This window comes from Centropristis striata, chromosome 1 (genome assembly GCF_030273125.1).
Source record: "Centropristis striata isolate RG_2023a ecotype Rhode Island chromosome 1, C.striata_1.0, whole genome shotgun sequence".
Classification (NCBI taxonomy): domain Eukaryota; kingdom Metazoa; phylum Chordata; class Actinopteri; order Perciformes; family Serranidae; genus Centropristis; species Centropristis striata.
The window spans coordinates 26,793,339-26,811,210 of NC_081517.1; the positions used below are offsets into that span (position 1 = coordinate 26,793,339).

General features: G+C 37.7%; 2 protein-coding genes and 3 non-coding genes across 8 annotated transcripts in view; all 5 read right to left on the bottom strand.

The window, feature by feature from the left end:
- Window positions 1-1,277: 1,277 nt before the first annotated feature.
- On the bottom strand, window positions 1,278-7,998 carry LOC131974337 (oocyte zinc finger protein XlCOF6-like). The gene is made up of 2 exons (XM_059336607.1): window positions 7,724-7,998; window positions 1,278-4,414 (listed from the first exon to the last, which is right to left on the bottom strand). The coding sequence occupies exons 1-2, from the start codon at window positions 7,863-7,865 to the stop codon at window positions 2,199-2,201; spliced, it is 2,358 nt and encodes a 785-aa protein (XP_059192590.1). The 5' UTR covers window positions 7,866-7,998; the 3' UTR covers window positions 1,278-2,198.
- A 2,502-nt stretch (window positions 7,999-10,500) lies between these two features.
- Window positions 10,501-10,716, bottom strand: LOC131980130 (small nucleolar RNA U3). The gene has a single exon (XR_009395192.1). It is a non-coding gene; the product is annotated as a small nucleolar RNA U3 (small nucleolar RNA).
- A 430-nt stretch (window positions 10,717-11,146) lies between these two features.
- LOC131980182 (small nucleolar RNA U3) lies at window positions 11,147-11,359 on the bottom strand. Its single transcript, XR_009395204.1, has one exon. It is a non-coding gene; the product is annotated as a small nucleolar RNA U3 (small nucleolar RNA).
- A 1,104-nt stretch (window positions 11,360-12,463) lies between these two features.
- LOC131980125 (small nucleolar RNA U3) lies at window positions 12,464-12,679 on the bottom strand. Its single transcript, XR_009395191.1, has one exon. It is a non-coding gene; the product is annotated as a small nucleolar RNA U3 (small nucleolar RNA).
- A 1,291-nt stretch (window positions 12,680-13,970) lies between these two features.
- Window positions 13,971-17,872, bottom strand: part of micu3a (mitochondrial calcium uptake family, member 3a) — a 34,189-nt gene continuing 30,287 nt past the window's right edge. For 3 of the 4 annotated variants that reach the window (XM_059336630.1, XM_059336637.1, XM_059336654.1), the window contains 2 exons: window positions 16,157-16,221; window positions 13,971-15,475 (listed from right to left, as the gene is read on the bottom strand). In XM_059336630.1, the coding sequence (XP_059192613.1) occupies window positions 15,469-15,475; window positions 16,157-16,221 (72 nt within the window). In that variant the 3' untranslated portion in view covers window positions 13,971-15,468. Of the gene's footprint in view, window positions 15,476-15,914; window positions 16,222-17,872 lie in introns of those variants that run through there. The other variant, XM_059336644.1, reaches the window with a different exon arrangement.

Genomic DNA, 17,872 nt, shown 5'->3' on the forward strand with positions numbered 1-17,872 from the left:
AGAGACTGTACCCTTTTATATGGCACGGTGTCAGCTATTTTGGACATTGCTGGTTGCTGAACATTGTACATACATAGTCAACGTGTCACGGTGCGTTCAGACCGGACGCGTAGCGAATATTTCGTGCGACAAGATTACATACAAAGTCAATGCAAACACGCGAATAGACGCGAATTTTTGCCGGCGGCGCGAATTGCGGGTTTCGCGCGACGCGAATGCCGCGATTGACGCGAATGTCGCGGCGCGAATGAAACAACGCGAATTCGCGTGAGTTCAATAAATTCTACTTTGGCGAAATATTTGCGTGACGCTGTGTCGGGACAGCCTATCAGCGTTGAGATTCTGGACGACAGTGTCCGAGATACATACATGAGAGAGAGGAGAAGGGAGGCAGGAAGGAGGAGTGGGTCGGCAGGAGGGACAGGAAAAAGGTGGAAGTACTCTGCGGTCCTCTCTCCGTGCTGAGTGCGCCTCCGGATGATGTCACTCACCCAGACACGACGGCGTGTTTTCCGACGTATCTCGGACTTCCAGAGCAGGTACAGGGACGCTATGCTTGTCATGGTTGATGACAGAATGAAATGGAGGCAATTATTTGGCGCTAAATAGTCTCTTGGGCGAAAATTCGCGTCGCGTTACTCGCGCGAGTGACGCGACGCGAAAATTCGCTACGCGTCCGGTCTGAACACGCGGTCATTCAGATGAAACATAAATGTTTCAGGAGTAGTCAAACTGGTCACAGCTTATATGGTCAGACTGGATGGTCAGTGCATGTCATATCAATATCTTATTAAAATGTACAGTAGACACAAAGTCTTCTACACAAAATACACACATACAGTCAGAGCCAGTACAAATGTTCCAACGTCATTTTAATTCAAAACTCCGAGATCCACAGTGTCCACACGATTCATCACCGTAGATACGTCCATGAGGCTGTGTCCATTTTGCGGCAGTTTTTCAGTTGACTAAATATAGAAACCACTATCCGTTACAAAAGACGCTAAGAGGCTCAGTGGGCTCTTTACTGTGACGCGTTCCAAATAAAACATCGAGAGAATCCGAGAAGTTCAGATGCGTCTTTAAACTGGTTTATTATGCAAACAAAAAATGAACTGAAAAGCAGTTGTTATATGAGAAACAATAAAACAACCCTAACAGAAAACTTGAGAAAACTTGATAAAAAAAAAGACATTCAAAAGAGACAAAGGCCAAAAGAGATGTTGAAAAGTGGCAATCAAAAGTAAACATCAGAGCCTCACTCACCTTCTTTGTTGCCCTCCAACCATAAAACTGAGCAGGTAAGTAAGGTGAAGTGAAGAGAAGTGTGCAGCCTAACAAAATAAACAACACTAGCAAAATATACATTTTGGCTCCTACCCTATGATTAAAACACATTTGATGATTGGAGGTGAAAGTTCAGCTAAACAGTGCTAATTTAGTAAATAACAACAATCAGGAAAAATATCTTTAAGACCCAAACAAAACTCATGTTAAATTAAAAGTAACCTAGATCAATCAGAATGAACAGACAAACAAACAAGCAATCTCTACCATCCAATAATGTTAGCTTTGCATAATTTCCTGACACCTTTTGTCCACTCTCTTGGACCTCTTTATCATCAAGAGGGACTCTGGTGGAGACACCTCCTCCAATTTATAAAGCCCTTCTGTGGCTATCAGTGCTATCATCTAAAAGTGGTAAAAGTAACAGTGATTAAAATGTGTTAGCCTCGAGATATATTTATTACATTTAATATATGTTAAACCGTATGTTTGTTTGTAGAAAAGAAAGTCAAAACACTATCTAGGTTACGGTAGAAATTAATTAAAAGTGGTAAGTAAATAATGCATTTTTCTACTGATAATCATCAGTTAGGGAATTTACAGTCACACACAGCCTATATCAAGAAAACTCCAGAAAAAAGTATGGGACTCTACATTTAAGTGTTTAGGTACCAAACAAAGACTAAATTAAAAACAGAGAGTTAAAAACACTGCTTCATTCCCTCTCATTTACAAACAACTTTGACACGTTCATTTGAAACATTTTGCATATTTAAAAATAAAACACAAGAGAAAGTAAAAAAAGAAAAGACATGAAACGACAAAAAGAATAAAAGCAGATTTACTTAATAAGCCTTCAACAAAAAACTGAATAGAAATAATTCTATTCGTTGTGGATTTTCTGGTGTCAATTAAAAATCTGTTTTCGATTTATATCTTTTCCCATAATCATCACAACCAAATGGTTTCCCTCCTGTGTGAACTCTTATGTGTCTCTTTAGATGATCCTGTCGTGTAAATCTTTCCCCACAATCATCACAAGCAAATTGTTTCTCTCCAGTGTGAACTCTCACGTGTCTCTTTAGATGTTCCTGCCGTGTAAATCTTTCCCCACAATCATCACAACCAAATGGTTTCTCTCCTGTGTGAACTCTCACGTGTCTCTTTAGATTTTCATGCTGTGTAAATCTTTCCCCACAAACATCACAACCAAATTGTTTCTCTCCTGAGTGAACTCTCATGTGTCTCTTCAAATGCTTCTGCTCTGTAAATCTTTTCCTACACTCATCACAACCAAATGGTTTCTCTCCTGTGTGAACTCTCATGTGTCTCTTCAGATGCTTCTGCTCTGTAAATCTTTCCCCATAATCTTCACAACCAAATGGTTTCTCTTCTGTGTGAACTCTCATGTGTTTTTTTAGATGTTCCTTCCGTGTAAATCTTTCCTCACAAACATCACAACCAAATGGTTTCTCTCTTGTGTGAACTCTCGTGTGTCTCTTTACATGGTCCTGCCGTGTAAATCTTTCCCCACAAATATCACAACCAAATGGTTTCTCTCCTGTGTGAACTCTGATGTGTCCCTTCAGATTTTGCTGCTGTGTAAATCTTTTCCCACAATCATCACAACCAAATAGTTTCTCTCCAGTGTGAACTATGATGTGTCTCTTCAGATTGGTCTTCTGTTTAAATCTTTTCCCACAATCATCACAACCAAATGGTTTCTCCCCTGTGTGTACTTTCATGTGTATGGTCAGATTTCGCTGTTGTGCAAATCTTTTCCCACAATCATCACAAACAAATGGTTTCTCTCCTGTGTGAGCTCTCATGTGTATCTTCAGAACCCCCTGCCGTGAAAATCTTTTCCCACAATCATCACAACCAAATGGTTTCTCTCCTGTGTGTACTTGCATGTGTATGTTCAGATTTCCCTGTCGTGTAAATCTTTTCCCACAATCATCACAACCAAATGGTTTCTCTCCTGTGTGAACTTTCATATGTGACTTCAGTTCTTGTTGCAGTGTAAATCTTTTCCCACAATCATCACAGCCAAATGGTTTCTCGCCTGTGTGAACTATCATGTGTGACTTCAGATGTTCCTGCCTTGTAAATCTTCTTCCACAATCATCGCAACCAAATGGTCTCTCTCCTGTGTGAACTCTCATGTGTCTCTTTAGATGTTCCTGCCGTGTATATCTTTCCCCACAATCATCACAGCCAAATGGTTTTTCTCTTGTGTGAACTATCATGTGTGACTTCAGTTGGCTCTGCCATGTAAATCTTTTCCCACAATCATCACAACCAAATGGTTTCTCTCCTGTGTGAAGTGTCATGTGTTTCTTCAGTGTTTTGTGCCATTTAAATATTTTCCCACAAACATCACAGCCAAATGGTTTCTCTCCTGTGTGGACTCTGGTCTGTGTGTCTGCTGTTTGCTGTACTCTCAAACATTTTTCACTGTCCAAGCTGCTGGATAACTTTTCTCCAAAATGACATTTCCTGTGACTCTGGGGAAACCCCTTGTCGGACAGTCCTTGACTACACTTAAAGAATCTTATGGGCTTTTCCACAGTGTTAGGTCTCACATCACTTACAGGAGTTTCCTCATATTTCAGAGCATTCACTGCAGACTCAGGTGACCTGGTCTCCATCCAATCACCATCACTGTCTTCAGTTTCAGATTCAGAATCGCACAAAGGGTCATCGTAATGGATTTCAGTCTCAGAAGATTCAGAAGTCTTTTCATCATCAGTGTTTGGTTGTGAATGACTGTCTGACTCTCTCTTCCTGGCTGGTTCTGATCCTCCACAGTCCTCTCCACCAGTTTCTGTCTTTATCTGCACAGCTGAGCTGCTGGCTGGACACTCTGCCTCTCTGTTGTCCTCCGTTTGGCTGTGATGAAGCAGTGAAGACTCACATTTCTCTTCTTCATCTTCACACTTCACAGGAACCGCAGTGAATGGAAACTTGGTGATATCGGCCTCCTCCAGAGCATTATGCTGCTCTCCCTCTGGACTGTTCCAGAGTTCTTCCTGTTCCCCTTTTATCTGGAGGAGCTTTGGGTCCTCCTGGTCCCGGCTGGGGGTACAGTTAGGGAGGAGATCTTTAACCAACAGCTGCTGGGCATCTGCAGAGAGAACATTGTGGACAACTGTAACTTCACACTTCTAACTCAGGTATATTTTTCTAATGGTCCTTAGCAGTGTTACTTACATCTTAAATACTACAAAAACAGCGTTGGTGCCTATTTTCTAGCAAACCATAAACTTTTTAGTGTTTAAGTCTTAAATAACATAAGTGGATATTTGTTTCTGAACATTATTTATTGTATTTTATTTAGTCACTGAACATTAACATAGAACATTTATTTCAGATGATTTGACCCCAACACGTCTTTTCGTTTTTTCCAACCCAGTTCAGCTGAAGCCAAGCACACTTTCGTCTAACGAAAGCGTGTGCTGTGATTGGTTGTACTCTTTGACTTGACTTAATGATACTGGCTGCCACCTGCAACCAAGAGAACTGGATACAGTGTTGGAGGCAGGGCTTTGATTATTCCCTATGAAAGTTACTCAGCAGAGCATGATGCAAAAAAGAAAAAAAGGATTAAGAAAGAGCCAATATGGCGGCATCTGTGCACGTTTCTTCTTGAATTGTTTGGTGAATTAAAACAAGTGAGTAAGACTAAGAGAACTCCGAGGGGCCAAGAGCACAGGGGCATTAGGCTCCTGTGTAGAAGATTCTTGTAACAATTTAAATTAAGTTTGAAAGAAAGAAAAAGTATATTAATTAGTTGCATTTATTGAGCACCGAGCTCCTGTCTCCATCATTTTAACAATATTATCTCTAAATTATATGAAAACAGAATAATAAGGTGTTTTTTTTGTATGCGCTGACTTAAACACTGATTTGTAGAAAACTAATGATCAGTTGAAAACTGCTGAATTTGTTAGTAATATTGTTGTAATGTTTAGTTTGGGTTTCTACCCATTAATTTTAAAAAGCCAAGTAGAATAACTAGTTGTCATAGTTAAGACGTGTTGTACCTAAATAGATGGAGGAGAAGATTACACCAAGGTGTAGAGAGATACCAGTTGGTCATCAATAAGAAGGTTAAAAGATCCAGGTCATAACAGATGACTTGAACAGGGAATACAAAGGACCGGCTGAGGCTCTCTTTCTCTCTCTCTCTCTCTCTCTCTCTCTCTCTCCTGCTTTTTGTATATAAACTAAAACGTAGATATGCTTGCCAACTAAAAAAAAAAAAAAATTCCATACAGTCCCTACAGAGGTGTAAAAGGAGGGACTGTTAGAGATTAATAAAATTAGCAATAATCTGCATTATGACATTTAGTAAAATGCTGCTTAGCAAAGCATAAAACACACATTTTATATGCCAGGCACAGCACACAGAAATAAGGAGTATCAACAGAAAGAACATACTGTTAATGCTTTGCACATAACCACATATTTGAGGGCAAGCAGGTGAAACACTGAAGCACTCTTGGTGCTATAATTCAAGGTCATGGGCCCAGGTGGAGATAGGCACTGACGAACACTTAGACAAGAGACAGAAGTGTGCTGTTAGCTTTTTTTCCCCACAGGGTGGTGTCTGGAAGCTGAAGCACCAAGAGGCTAGGACTTGCCTGCCGGCCAACGAAATGGGCTGGCCGAGTCTAAACCATGGTGCTGCCCCAACAGTTTTGAACAATCAGATAGCCGCACATTCACATTATAAAACTCTTTGTAAAAGTAAGAATAGGTATCCTTTTCTGGGAGGTGGTTACAGCTAACTGATTAGCAGCCTGTGATTTCTGAACAGAGAAGGTCGATGTACATCACTCACTATTTCATTATTGTCTTAAATAAATAGTCAAAAGGATATTACACTCTTCTCATCTGTTCTGCAAAAAAAACCCCGAACTCTAACATTATGAATAGTGTAAATATACTTTCAGGAGCACACTCTGCAATAGACAATTTCAGGGACTTTGCTGCTTTCCTTCTTAGATACATCGAACCACAGACAACGTCATCTCAATAGTTATTAACATATATGGCTACAACTCAAATTTTGAGAACGATAAACTACTGGATATTTTAGAGCATCATATCCACAACACCATTAATAACTCTACAGTCTCTGCTGCATTTCAACATGATACTAGATCACACTTTCCCTGTGTGACTGCCCCTATATAACTCTACCCCAGTTAATTAATTAATTAAACTCAGTTGATGTTTGGAGGACTAACAATCCAAACACAATGCTACACTTGGAGTGATGGAAACCCACCAGACGGTCACAATTAATCTTTCGGCTGGTTATCTCGTTGATTATATTCTGAACTGTCTAACGCAGTGGGCGTAATTATGATTTGGGCCTGAGTGCAGGATAGTAATCACGGGCTTCATTTAATTACAGGTTGCATTGTATTGTTTCAGTGCGCTGTGGGGTGCTTGCGGGGTGCAGGCCTATTGACTTATACATGTACAATACACATTAAGGGTTACTATAATTCTTTAATGAAAACATCAATTAAGGTGGCATTAGAAATATAATGCGTATTAACTCTACTAACAACTGTTTGCACCTCCATGGTATCTAAGTAGCAAAGTGACTTGATAAAAATTAGCAATATTCGTTTCATTCAGCATTTTTCATAATGAAAGATTCATTATTTCACGTTGTATTGTATTTAACCCTCTGGAGTCCATCTATGATATGTAGACAAGCTGAGAAAGCCAGTTGAAAGTGCAATCATAGGAGCTTCCACAGTGTGCCATTTATGTTTCTAGAACATTTTTAAAATGTGAATTCTCTTTCTACAATGAAAATTATTACTATTTTTAATTTACATGCAAAAAGACTGTTTTGTAGTGTTGTTTTTTTTCTGCTGTTTTTGTGTGTATAAATGGTCCAAAATAAATAAATAAATAAATGAATAAAAACGAAGGTACATTTCCATAGACATCTGTGTCTTTTGTTTGTATTTTGGGTTCCTGGCAGCTTTCTACTTTGTTATTTAAAATAAAATGAAAAATCTGACTGACAGCCAAGTTTGTGTGGAGAAAAAGGAGCCATGCATGTGATGCATAAGGACAGACTGAAAGACGCTAAACAGAGACAGAAACGAATGCATAGGAAGTTGACAAATTTGAACCCTAACCTCCTGGATTTCAGAGGTTTAAAACCGTTCTGTGTATCTGGCCTCTACGACCTCGCTGTCTTTGAAGCCCTCCCCCCCGCCAGTCACATAATGGTATGATTCTAGTCTGTCTAGCATGTGATTGACCGCATAGTGTGCCCATCAAAAGGAAGTCCCGCCCCTGCCTGCTAGATTTAACAGAACTTTAACTGAACAGTGGCATTTAACGAACGTTTTCTAACGTTAAAGTTAACACAGAATGAGAAAAACACAGAAAATGTACAAACCTAATCTTTTCAGTCGGACTTCAGGGTTAAAAGCAGCATACAGTAGTTTGAGTCGTTGCTCGTTTTCTTTGAAGCGAGAAAGTTCCTCCTCCTGCTCTGCTTTCATCCTGTCACTGAGGAGAATTTCGCCTTTTCCCCTCATTTCTTTATGCAGGTAATTCTGTAACAGTCATCACTTTGAGGCCTTTCTCTCCAGAGCACAGTGAGGTTCTCCTATCAGTGAGGTTCTCCCATCTCTGTGTCGGTACTGAAGCGTGTCCAGTAAACCACGAGGATGTTTGTGAAGCTCGTATCGAGGCTTTTGTTGGTGAGCCTGCCTTTGTAGATATCGGCTCGGGGTCCTTCGCCTGTTGATAACTTCACACAATATGATTGGCTGTACACTTGAATGGGAGTACAATGTTTTTTTTTTTTTTTTTTCTCAATGCTTTATTGAAAATTACAAAAACAAACATTTCTGGCACGTATTTCGCAGTACATACCTTGCATAAGTGTAGAAAGAATGCTAGGTGAACATCAATTAAGAGTAAAACGCTGGCCTGTGGCGAAACGAACGTTCAAGTTTTGTGTATTTGTGTGCTAAGCAGCAATAAACTGCTTTTTATTTTGACTGTAAGGGTGAGGTGGACTCCTGTAAATGTACATAAAATATGAGAATAATTGTGTGTGTGTGTGTATATATATATATATATATATATACATATATATATGTATATATATATATATACATATATATATGTATATATATATATATATATACACACACACATATATATATATACATATATATATGTGCATAAGCAAGAAAACAAAAGACGTGTGATCCTGTGCACATTGTATTGAATCGACTATTAAAACTATATCCTAAATTAGGCAGAGCAACCTGACAACTTGAAGAGGGGTATATACTTATATATATTTTATGTATCTTTTGTATTTCACTATGCATTCATTGACTACAATGAATTCATTAAATTCATCACTAATACATTTAGAAATATGAAGGGTATGTCACGCAGTTTGTCTCTGCCCTTTCATGTGTGTTGTCCTTGCATGTAGTCTCCAACATGGTTTTCTGTAGTGCATGGAGATGCTTCAGTTGCTCAGAGAAGAGAATGTGATGTGAATGTATGACTTTCCCACTGACACAAGCAGGAGAAAAACATTATTGGGTCAAGTGAGAGTGAGCAATCTTACCATTATTAAAGATTACAACAACAACAAGAAAATGTGAGGTAATCATATTCAAACACTGCATTTTCACTTTTTCCAAAGAGAACACCATTGTTAAGCTTAATGTTGAGTTTATTACAAATAAGGTTCAGGATAAGGTATGCAAAACCTCAGAAGTTGAGACTTGTGCAAGGTGAGGGTGTGTTCTCATTTCAGGCAAACTTTAGACTCCACTGATTCTCCCTCTGGTTCTTCTGCTTTAAGAGTGATGAAGAGTGATGAAGAGAGAAAAAGACAAGAAAAGGTGTTAGACACACTTTTGACAGCTTTTGCTGCTGATGTTTAACATGGTATGGCAATTGGCATTACTGATGTAAAAATTATCTGTAGTAGTAGTAGTAGTAGTAGTAGTAGTAGTAGTGTTCTTTGTTATCTTTTAGTTACTATATGTAATTACTGAGTAAAATGTTTTTCGTATTACTGTACTGAATCACTTCCTGAAAAGTTTTGTTCTTTTCTCAACTCCCGTCCCGTCTCGTGTGTCTCTCTCTCCAGACCGTACATGCTAAGTAGTGTGCACACGGAGGTGCTCAAGTCCGCCCCTCACTCCAGACTTCTTCTTCTTTTTATTTATAGTTTTCTCCTTTATGTGTTTTACCTGCAGTTGGCAACCAGCAATAGGTGCTCTACCGCCTCCTTCTGCCCTTCCCTGTCAGTGTTTCAGTTCATGTACTGAAGTACTGGTACAGTTGAACGAGACTCCTGATTCGCTCTCTGTCTCACTCAGTGAGACGTTCAAAGAACGTAATGCCTCCGCCATTCAGTTCACTGAAGAACAGTCAAGGAGTTCAATGTTTTATGTTTTAGCCCTTGAAGAGGCATGAGGTTAGTTTTCACAGTAATCTTGCATATTTAAGGGTTTTATTGTGTTTAAATACGTTTTGGATAAAATTAAACTAAATACTTAAAACTTAAACTCTAATTCATGCTAGCAAGGTTTGATACAGTAAGCTAGTGTTGCACAAATTAAAAGTCTTGTATTTCTGTGTGTTTTGTAATTGTTATTGCAACTTTGAGTTTGCAACTGTAGCTTTATCCTACTTAATTCTCAGTTCATTGGCTTTTTTATGTATGGCCATTAGCGAGCAGAACGGAGCGCTCGACCGTATTTCAGTTCAGTGAGTTTCAGTTCATAAATATATATAATGAACTACCACTCTGACCATATTCCCTTCTTCATCACTACAAAAAGAAGCAAAGAACAGTCATCAATGAAATTTAGTTGTAATCATAGCAGTCTGATTAAATATAGACTACACAGACAGTCATGTTATATATTCAGCCACTGAAGAATATATATACCTATGTAAAGATATATACCTCAAACCTGAAATATAAATAACACTGAATATAATTACCTGATTGTGTTAACTGTCAAAGGAACATTAGTTTTCATATTTTACATTTCTAAGGAAAAAGTATAAAAAATATAAGGTACCACCAACACTGTCCCTGTACTTAGTTGGTGTCAGATCAACACTAAATTTTCCAGTACAATGACCTAACACTAATATGTTTTTGTTTTCATTTACTGATTTTTGGCTACCATTCTGATCATATTCCCTTCCTCAATGCTCCATGAAGAAGCAAAGAACAATCATCAATGACAGAGAGCATATGAACTGAATCATTACTCTCTGTCAGCTTCATGCTCAAAAGGGAATATCACAACTCATCATCATGGTTAGTGAGACCAAACACTTTAGAAACACATTTCTCAAGTAAAATACTATAGAAATGATCCCTGAAAGTATAGTCTTAATAACAAGCAGGGTGAAAACATGAAGTGATTCGCACAACAGTCCTTCTTACTCAGGGTTCAACACATCGACAAGCTCCTCCTGTTCCTCTGTCTCATCCAGTCACAGGTGTTCATGTAAATGAAACAGTATAGCACAGCCAATCACTACATGACTCTAGACGACAGCTGTGACACAGAGATCACAGTTCACTACTGAGAAAAAAGAACACTTGTATAAAAGGCCTTAAGTAACAAAGTAAGATAAAATACAAACATCTGCACTGGCTACATTTAATCAAATTACAAAATACTGACAACATAAAATAATAATTTCTCTCACTGACTTTACAGCTGTGTTAATGCCCTCAAAACTAAACTACATATGAAGTATATTTTTAAATTCACATTTTTAAGGGCTCATTTTTATTTGTATTCAACACATTATGTTATCCACTCCGATCATATCACTTTACTTAATGCTCCATAAGGAAGTAAAGATCAATCATCAATGACAGAGCTTGTTAACTGGTTCTTTACTCTATGCATTTCACACTCAGAAAGTAATATCCAGAATTGTCACCATGGGTAAGGAAACCTAACACTTGAGAATCACATTTCTGAAGTACAAAACTGTAGAAAACAATCCTTGAGAGCAAAGTCATTTGATCTGTTAGGGTGAAAACATGAAGTGATTCGCACAACAGTCCTTCTCACTCAGGGTTCAACACATCAACAAGCTCCTCCTCTTTCTCTGTCTCATCCAGTCACAGGTGTTCATGTAAATGAAACAGTATAGCACAGCCAATCACTACATGACTCTAGAGGACAGACGATCAGTAAGTGACTGAGTAACAAAGTAAAAAAGGGAAAGTTACTAAAATGGAGGCTGACAACATTTAACAAAAGCTCAGAACAACTTACAAGGCAACTAGTTAGTTTCTCTCACTGACTAGAAGTCAGACAGGCTTTATTTTATCACCAGTCGAATAGTCTTATTACTATTACCCTTTGATTTAAACATTCTTTAACATGTTTTGACTATGACTAGTGATGGGATGGACTATGTCAAGGCTTCAGAGCATGTCGAGAAATCCGGGAAGTCTTTTATGAAGCGCATATCGAGGCTTGTTTCTTTAAGGGCGACTGACGTCATTGACGACATTTGAAGCCTCCCTGGTTCAGGGAATGGTTTGACTGTTGGCATCAGGTTGATATATGAACATATATAAAGTGCAATGGATCCCCGCAAAATTAAGTCCAAGCACAGTGGCAAAAATATTCATTCTTAATAAAAATGAAGTAATCATCATCATCACCACCCCAGTAGTTCATAAGCACAATCACTGTCTAATCTTTGGAAAACACTCCAACAGTTTTAACATAAACATCCCATGTCCTATTGGATTTATTCAAACATTGATTGAAATCATACTGACATTTACTTTACATTAATGGACTTTTAGCATTACCCATAAATTAATCAAAAAAAGATTGAATGAATGAACCACATAAAATCAAATCAAATTGTTCCTGCTGACACTGCTGCAAACAGACAAGAAACCATCACAAATAGTTGAAATTACATCAAAGGTTTTGACCAGCAGGACGTTTGTAAGCACTTCAAGCCTCAAGACAATCACTTTTGAAAAAAATGCATGAAAAACCTCAAGGCTTCATCTGGCCATCACCATATGTGTAGTCATCACTGACTGCCATAAGTATCTGGATCTATAGCAAATTAGTTTAACTTACACAAATATTAAACTACCACTCTGATCATGTTCCTTTCCTCAATACTCCACTAGGAAGTAAAGAACGGTCATCAATGACAGAAAGCATATGAACTGAATCATTACTCTCTGTCCGCTTCACGCTCAGAAAGAAACATCACGACTCATCATCGTGGTTAGTGAGACCAAACACTTTAGAAACACATTTCTCAAGTAAGAAACTATAGAAATGATCCCTGAAAGTATAGTCTTAACGAAGAAGCGGGCGAGAACAGGAAGTCATTCTCAGGACAGTCATTCTCACTCAAGGTTCCACTTTTTCGTCGAACATGACCAAAACGATTAGTTAAAGAGTAGTATATATAATCTAAACGTCACAAAACCAAGGCAATACAAATAGTCTAAACTGTACATAAAGCTAATAATTTCATATTTGAGTTAACGTCATTAACACCCACAATGCTTTGCGAATCGGGCGACAAGCTTTGATGCATTTACAGTATTTATTGACTTATTACACAGCTGTACAAGCCGACACCTTTACAGTTGAACGGGGTGCTTTACATCATAAATAACAAGACAACAGAGACGATGTTTATGTTTATGTTTAAGTATTAAAATCGTTAAATTTGTGTTTACGTTTGTGCATAACGGTACGTAGTTTATATTGTTCCTGACAGAAACATGATAAAGAAAAGTTCCGTTCACAACTCCAGCGCCGCGTTTTTACGACATACGTCAGTTAGAAAACGTTTAGAAAATGTAAACATTGACAACAGCTGCTCAATAAGTGGTCTGCATGTCGAATATCGTCCAACTATGCTTTAATTTTTCCGTACATACTAAGTGCTCCTGTACTTTAACTACGTTTAACTAGCAGTTGGTTTCCCACAACACACGAGGGCAGCATTTCATTGGATAACAACATAATCGATTCACATTAAATTAACTATGGCCAAGATGGACATTAGCATATTAAGGCATTTTTATAACTTGGCAAATGATAACAGCCCTAACATTTTTTTTTTAAATCTTGAAAAGCTGATTAACGTTATTTACTTAGACATTGGATAAAGTTAGATGTCCACAAGTTAAATGACAAGTGAGATTTTGTTTGTTTTCGCTTCTGTAACGTTAGTTCGGGGGGGACTACGGGTGAACTTAAGCAGACAAATAGCATTATAAACAAAATTGTATCGGAACAGGAGAAAAAATGCTGAAATCTCCCTTAACGTCAATGTCCGGTAGCTAACGGTTGGCATAAAACATTAGCTAATTAACATTAGCCATTTCCACCCTCAGTGCTTCAAATGCCGAGAAACTCCTGTACCAAGTTACCTTTTCTTTATGCCCTATTAGTACCAATATTGTGACCAACAACTTACCTATGTAGTCACCATCTATGTGACTGCAGAACACGTGTTTTTATCTCTGTAGTTTCAAGCAAAAATCCAGGTGTAATGTTCAGTCGTCCTCAATTAAAAAGTGGTTACGAAACAGAGTACATTGCGCATGCTCAGTGAATACAACACGTTTCTCAATAAAATAGTTTATTCATGCATGAAATTATCACACCAGATACACTGAGGTGACAAATACAATAATTATTGCAAACATGAGAATAATTTACATCATGGATAACACCTTAGCACACTCATTCCTTCATCTCAATATATTCAAAATATATTTCATATATCACACCAAGACAAAAGTTATACTCAATGATTCATAACATATTGCAACATTAAAGACTGGGTGATGAAACAGAGATAGTATATAGAATGTAATTGACGTTTTTGCAGGTGTGTTACTGACCAAAGCTACACAGTGCTGAAATCTGGTTTCCTATGTGGCATTTTTTTAATGAGAAAGGGAATGGAAAGAAGGCACCCATGTAGATATCTATGTCATATTATAGACATATATATTGTCATACATGCAACTAACACACAAAGCAGGTTCAAGACATTAAGGATTTAATCATGGCAAATATGGAAATAATATGCCAATATAACAAAATATTAAAAACCTCTTCCTTTGTCTATCATGTTATTTGCTGTCACATCCAGATCTAAGACATCCTCAGTGCTGTAGTAATAAAATGATAACATATAACATCCTAACTGTAGCAATAGAGTTTATTTATTCTCTTAGTGCAATGAAAAGCAAAATTATACTGGCTGGCTAGGATCAAATAAAATTGATTATAAGATTATTCAAAAAAAAAAGAGATGAATACAACATATCACAAAACCTTCATCTAATTCTACAATTTCAGTGTTCTGCTGCAGGTTAATATATTATTTTACATGACTGCCATTTATTGTATATATTATTATTATATTATTATTATCATTATTAGATATTATTTAATTACTGTTGTGCTCTTCCAGTTGTTCCAGGTTTTAGTGCAGCAGTTCAGCTATGTATTCTTAAAAGGCATATATTATAGTTTTGATAAGTAATTAAAAACATAACTTATTACATGAAAATATTATTTGGTTTGTAGAACTTCAAATGTGCTGTAACTTGCTTAATTTGTTTGTATAGCATAATTAAAAACGGAAAATTGTAGATTTATCAAAAAATAGAAATTATCATTAGTTGCAGTTGTACTGTTGGACTGTTGTCGTGGTGCCATGCTTGAAGAGTAAAGTTCATATTCTAATGTAATTCTGTTTTGTTTATACACTGTAAGTCATAGTTGGCATCTGATCACGACGACTGAGACAAGATGCAAAACAGGAGTGATGCTGCTCATTGTCATCATACAGAGCGTCAGTCAGCTGTGCGGACATGCTTGTAGTTATTATCTGCTTTGGAGGTCCAAAGGAGATCTGCTCTTGAAAACCCAGTGTTGTTAACTTGAGCCACTGGCTATAAAAGTTTTAGTTTATGTCATCATCTGACTTGTTCCTTCATGTTTTTTTTCTGCATTCTGCTCCTCTACGGTTTCTCTGTGTATCTCCTCCACAGCTTGTGCACTTGTCTTCTGGCCTCAGAGCGAACACAGCCAGAGAAGGAGGTGTGGTGTCGGCCCTTCACCTGGTACACACACAGCAAAGGGAAGCACAGTCACTTTTTTTAACTGTGACTTAGACTATACATCACTATACAGTGATAACAGAATATTCCAGTTACAGGGGATTTTATGCTCGTCAATAGGCCCCGTGCCCTGAAAGCAATGCAGTAGGACTAAGCACTGAGTCAAGATAAAGGTTTAACATGTGATTTAGATATATATATTGCATATTGCTATTGAGAAAATATTCCAGGTCAAATGGTTAAAAGTCAAAGAGGAAAGATGAGGAGTATTATTCTGTCTGTGGCATCCCAATTATGTGATTAAGGCTGAGTATCTCTGAAAAAAGTGGTTCAAATTCCATTGTGATAAAAGAATATTCTTAGATAAGCACTGTTTCAAAAAAAAGAAGCAAAGAATAAAGTGAAGAAGTTGGCCAATCAAAACCTGAAATAAGCTCTTGCCAGAATGCTACATGACTGCAATGGCACAAATGATGGCAAAAACTCTTTTCCCTCACTAATAATCAACATTGTTGCAGAGTTTCTGAAGGCATTCATCCAGGAAGGAGAAGAAGGAAAGCCAAAATGTGTACTAGTCCTTACATGTTTTCGAAGAAATAGGCAAAATGTGGATATGAAATAAAAAAAATGTAAATAATGAACATCATGAACATCAACCAACTTTCTGTTATAGGTTATACTTATCTGCTGGCCAGCTCCTTCTTCAGACAGGATCTAAAAGAGGTGGCACGCTCCACAGATTTATAGCCCTGAGAGGTCAGTGGATAGACGTCGTGGCAGAGAATAAGAGGTAGGAATGAAGAAGGGAAAACAAACGGAGAGAAGAAAAAAGAGAGGTGGTGTCATTAGTGTTGTAACAAAGGCGAGGTTGGAATGATGGCAGCACAGATGAGTGTGTCAGAGAGAGAGAGGAGAATTAGGATGCAGGCAAAGAAAAGAAGGAGGGAGAGAAAGAGACAACAGTGTAATAAGCCAAGACTGTCAGGCCATGGCAGCATCTAGAAAGCTCATAATGACATAAAGAGAACAACTTGAGGTTCACTGTTGTGCAGTTAGTGATTTTTGTGGCAAATTGTTAGCTTGTAACAGGCTGTCCCTGCCAATTTTCATGACATTGAACCACAGGAATCTGGACATTCCGAGAGATGGCGCTATACCAAAATTGCTTCACAATAAATGCCTGTTGTTTTATTCAAGCAAGCTTTCCAGCTCAAGTCTGATGAGTGTAGTAGTGAAAGAGCATGCATGTTGATTAACCCTAACCCCTAACTCCTATACAGTTACTCCCAACATGTATTTCGTATGTATATGTAGCTACACATATCTCTGAGACATTATTCCTTGGCCTAAAAAGACTAAAACTATTGTTAAGCTAAAACTAAGCTTTTGGCAAAACTGAAACTTAACTAAAATTAGAAACCATCTGAAAACGGACTCAAACTAAACTAAAATCTAAAAGTCAAAACTAAGATTAAAACTAATGGAAAACTCAAAACTAACCTTGGCCACAACCTGACAGCCTCGCCTCTGTTGTAAATGAGGCTCTGGACTTTACTGTTGTATCACAATAAACCACTAGAGGGCAGTAGTCCTCCTTGGGAACAACACTCAAGAGTTGCTTGAGGTGATTTCCAGTTCAGTTCAGTTGGAGTTTCATCACTTCAAGTAATCCATTGATGTTGTTTCCAGCTTCCTCCTAAAAGCTGTCACCCAACATGGCAAAGATTCAACTCCTTGATATTTAGATGGCTTTGAATCATTGAATTGTAACTGAAGGTCTTTAAGCAGCCTATGTTTAATGAATGCTTATAATGATACATGACATATGAATATGATATTTTCAAAGTTTTTTTTTATTATTCTATCTTGGCCACATTATTCATTTCCTGTAATTACTTGCTTTTGTTTGCAGTGGCAGAAGAGCCATAATAGCCTTTGTTGTTTTAAAACCCCTTTACAATGGATGGAAACAACCTTTTAAACAGCAGGCGGTCTAGTTGGTGTAGAAACTATTCTTCAGCTGGAACACCTGGGTTCAAACCAACAAAGCTCCTTTGACAAAAACAACTGTATGATTACTGCATTCATGCTGGTGCTTTTCAAATTAATCACTACTGTTCACATTTAAAAATATGTAAACCTATGACTAGACATGTCAGCACAGGTGAAGGAAGGCTGGATGCATTTAGGGTAAAGATTCATTTGTTATTGTGTATAAAACATTTTAAGATGATCTTTGTGTCCTCCTTGCTGTAACCCACTGTGATTTTGTCTACTCTTAGCTGTTTTCAAGTGAAGTTCTTTTATTTGCACCACAAATCTATTGTCATCAGTCAATTTTCAGCATAAGAACACTTTTTGTGAACTAGCAACACTCTTTGTGTTTCTTTTGCACACAGT

Bases quoted from the DNA above. Each gene is read 5' to 3' on its own strand.
- LOC131974337 (XM_059336607.1), bottom strand. From the start codon at position 7,865: ATGAGGGGAAAAGGCGAAATTCTCCTCAGTGACAGGATGAAAGCAGAG. The intron at 4,415-7,723 runs GTTTGTACATTT...TTCTCTCTGCAG, and splicing joins AGTCCGACTGAAAAGATTAG to ATGCCCAGCAGCTGTTGGTT.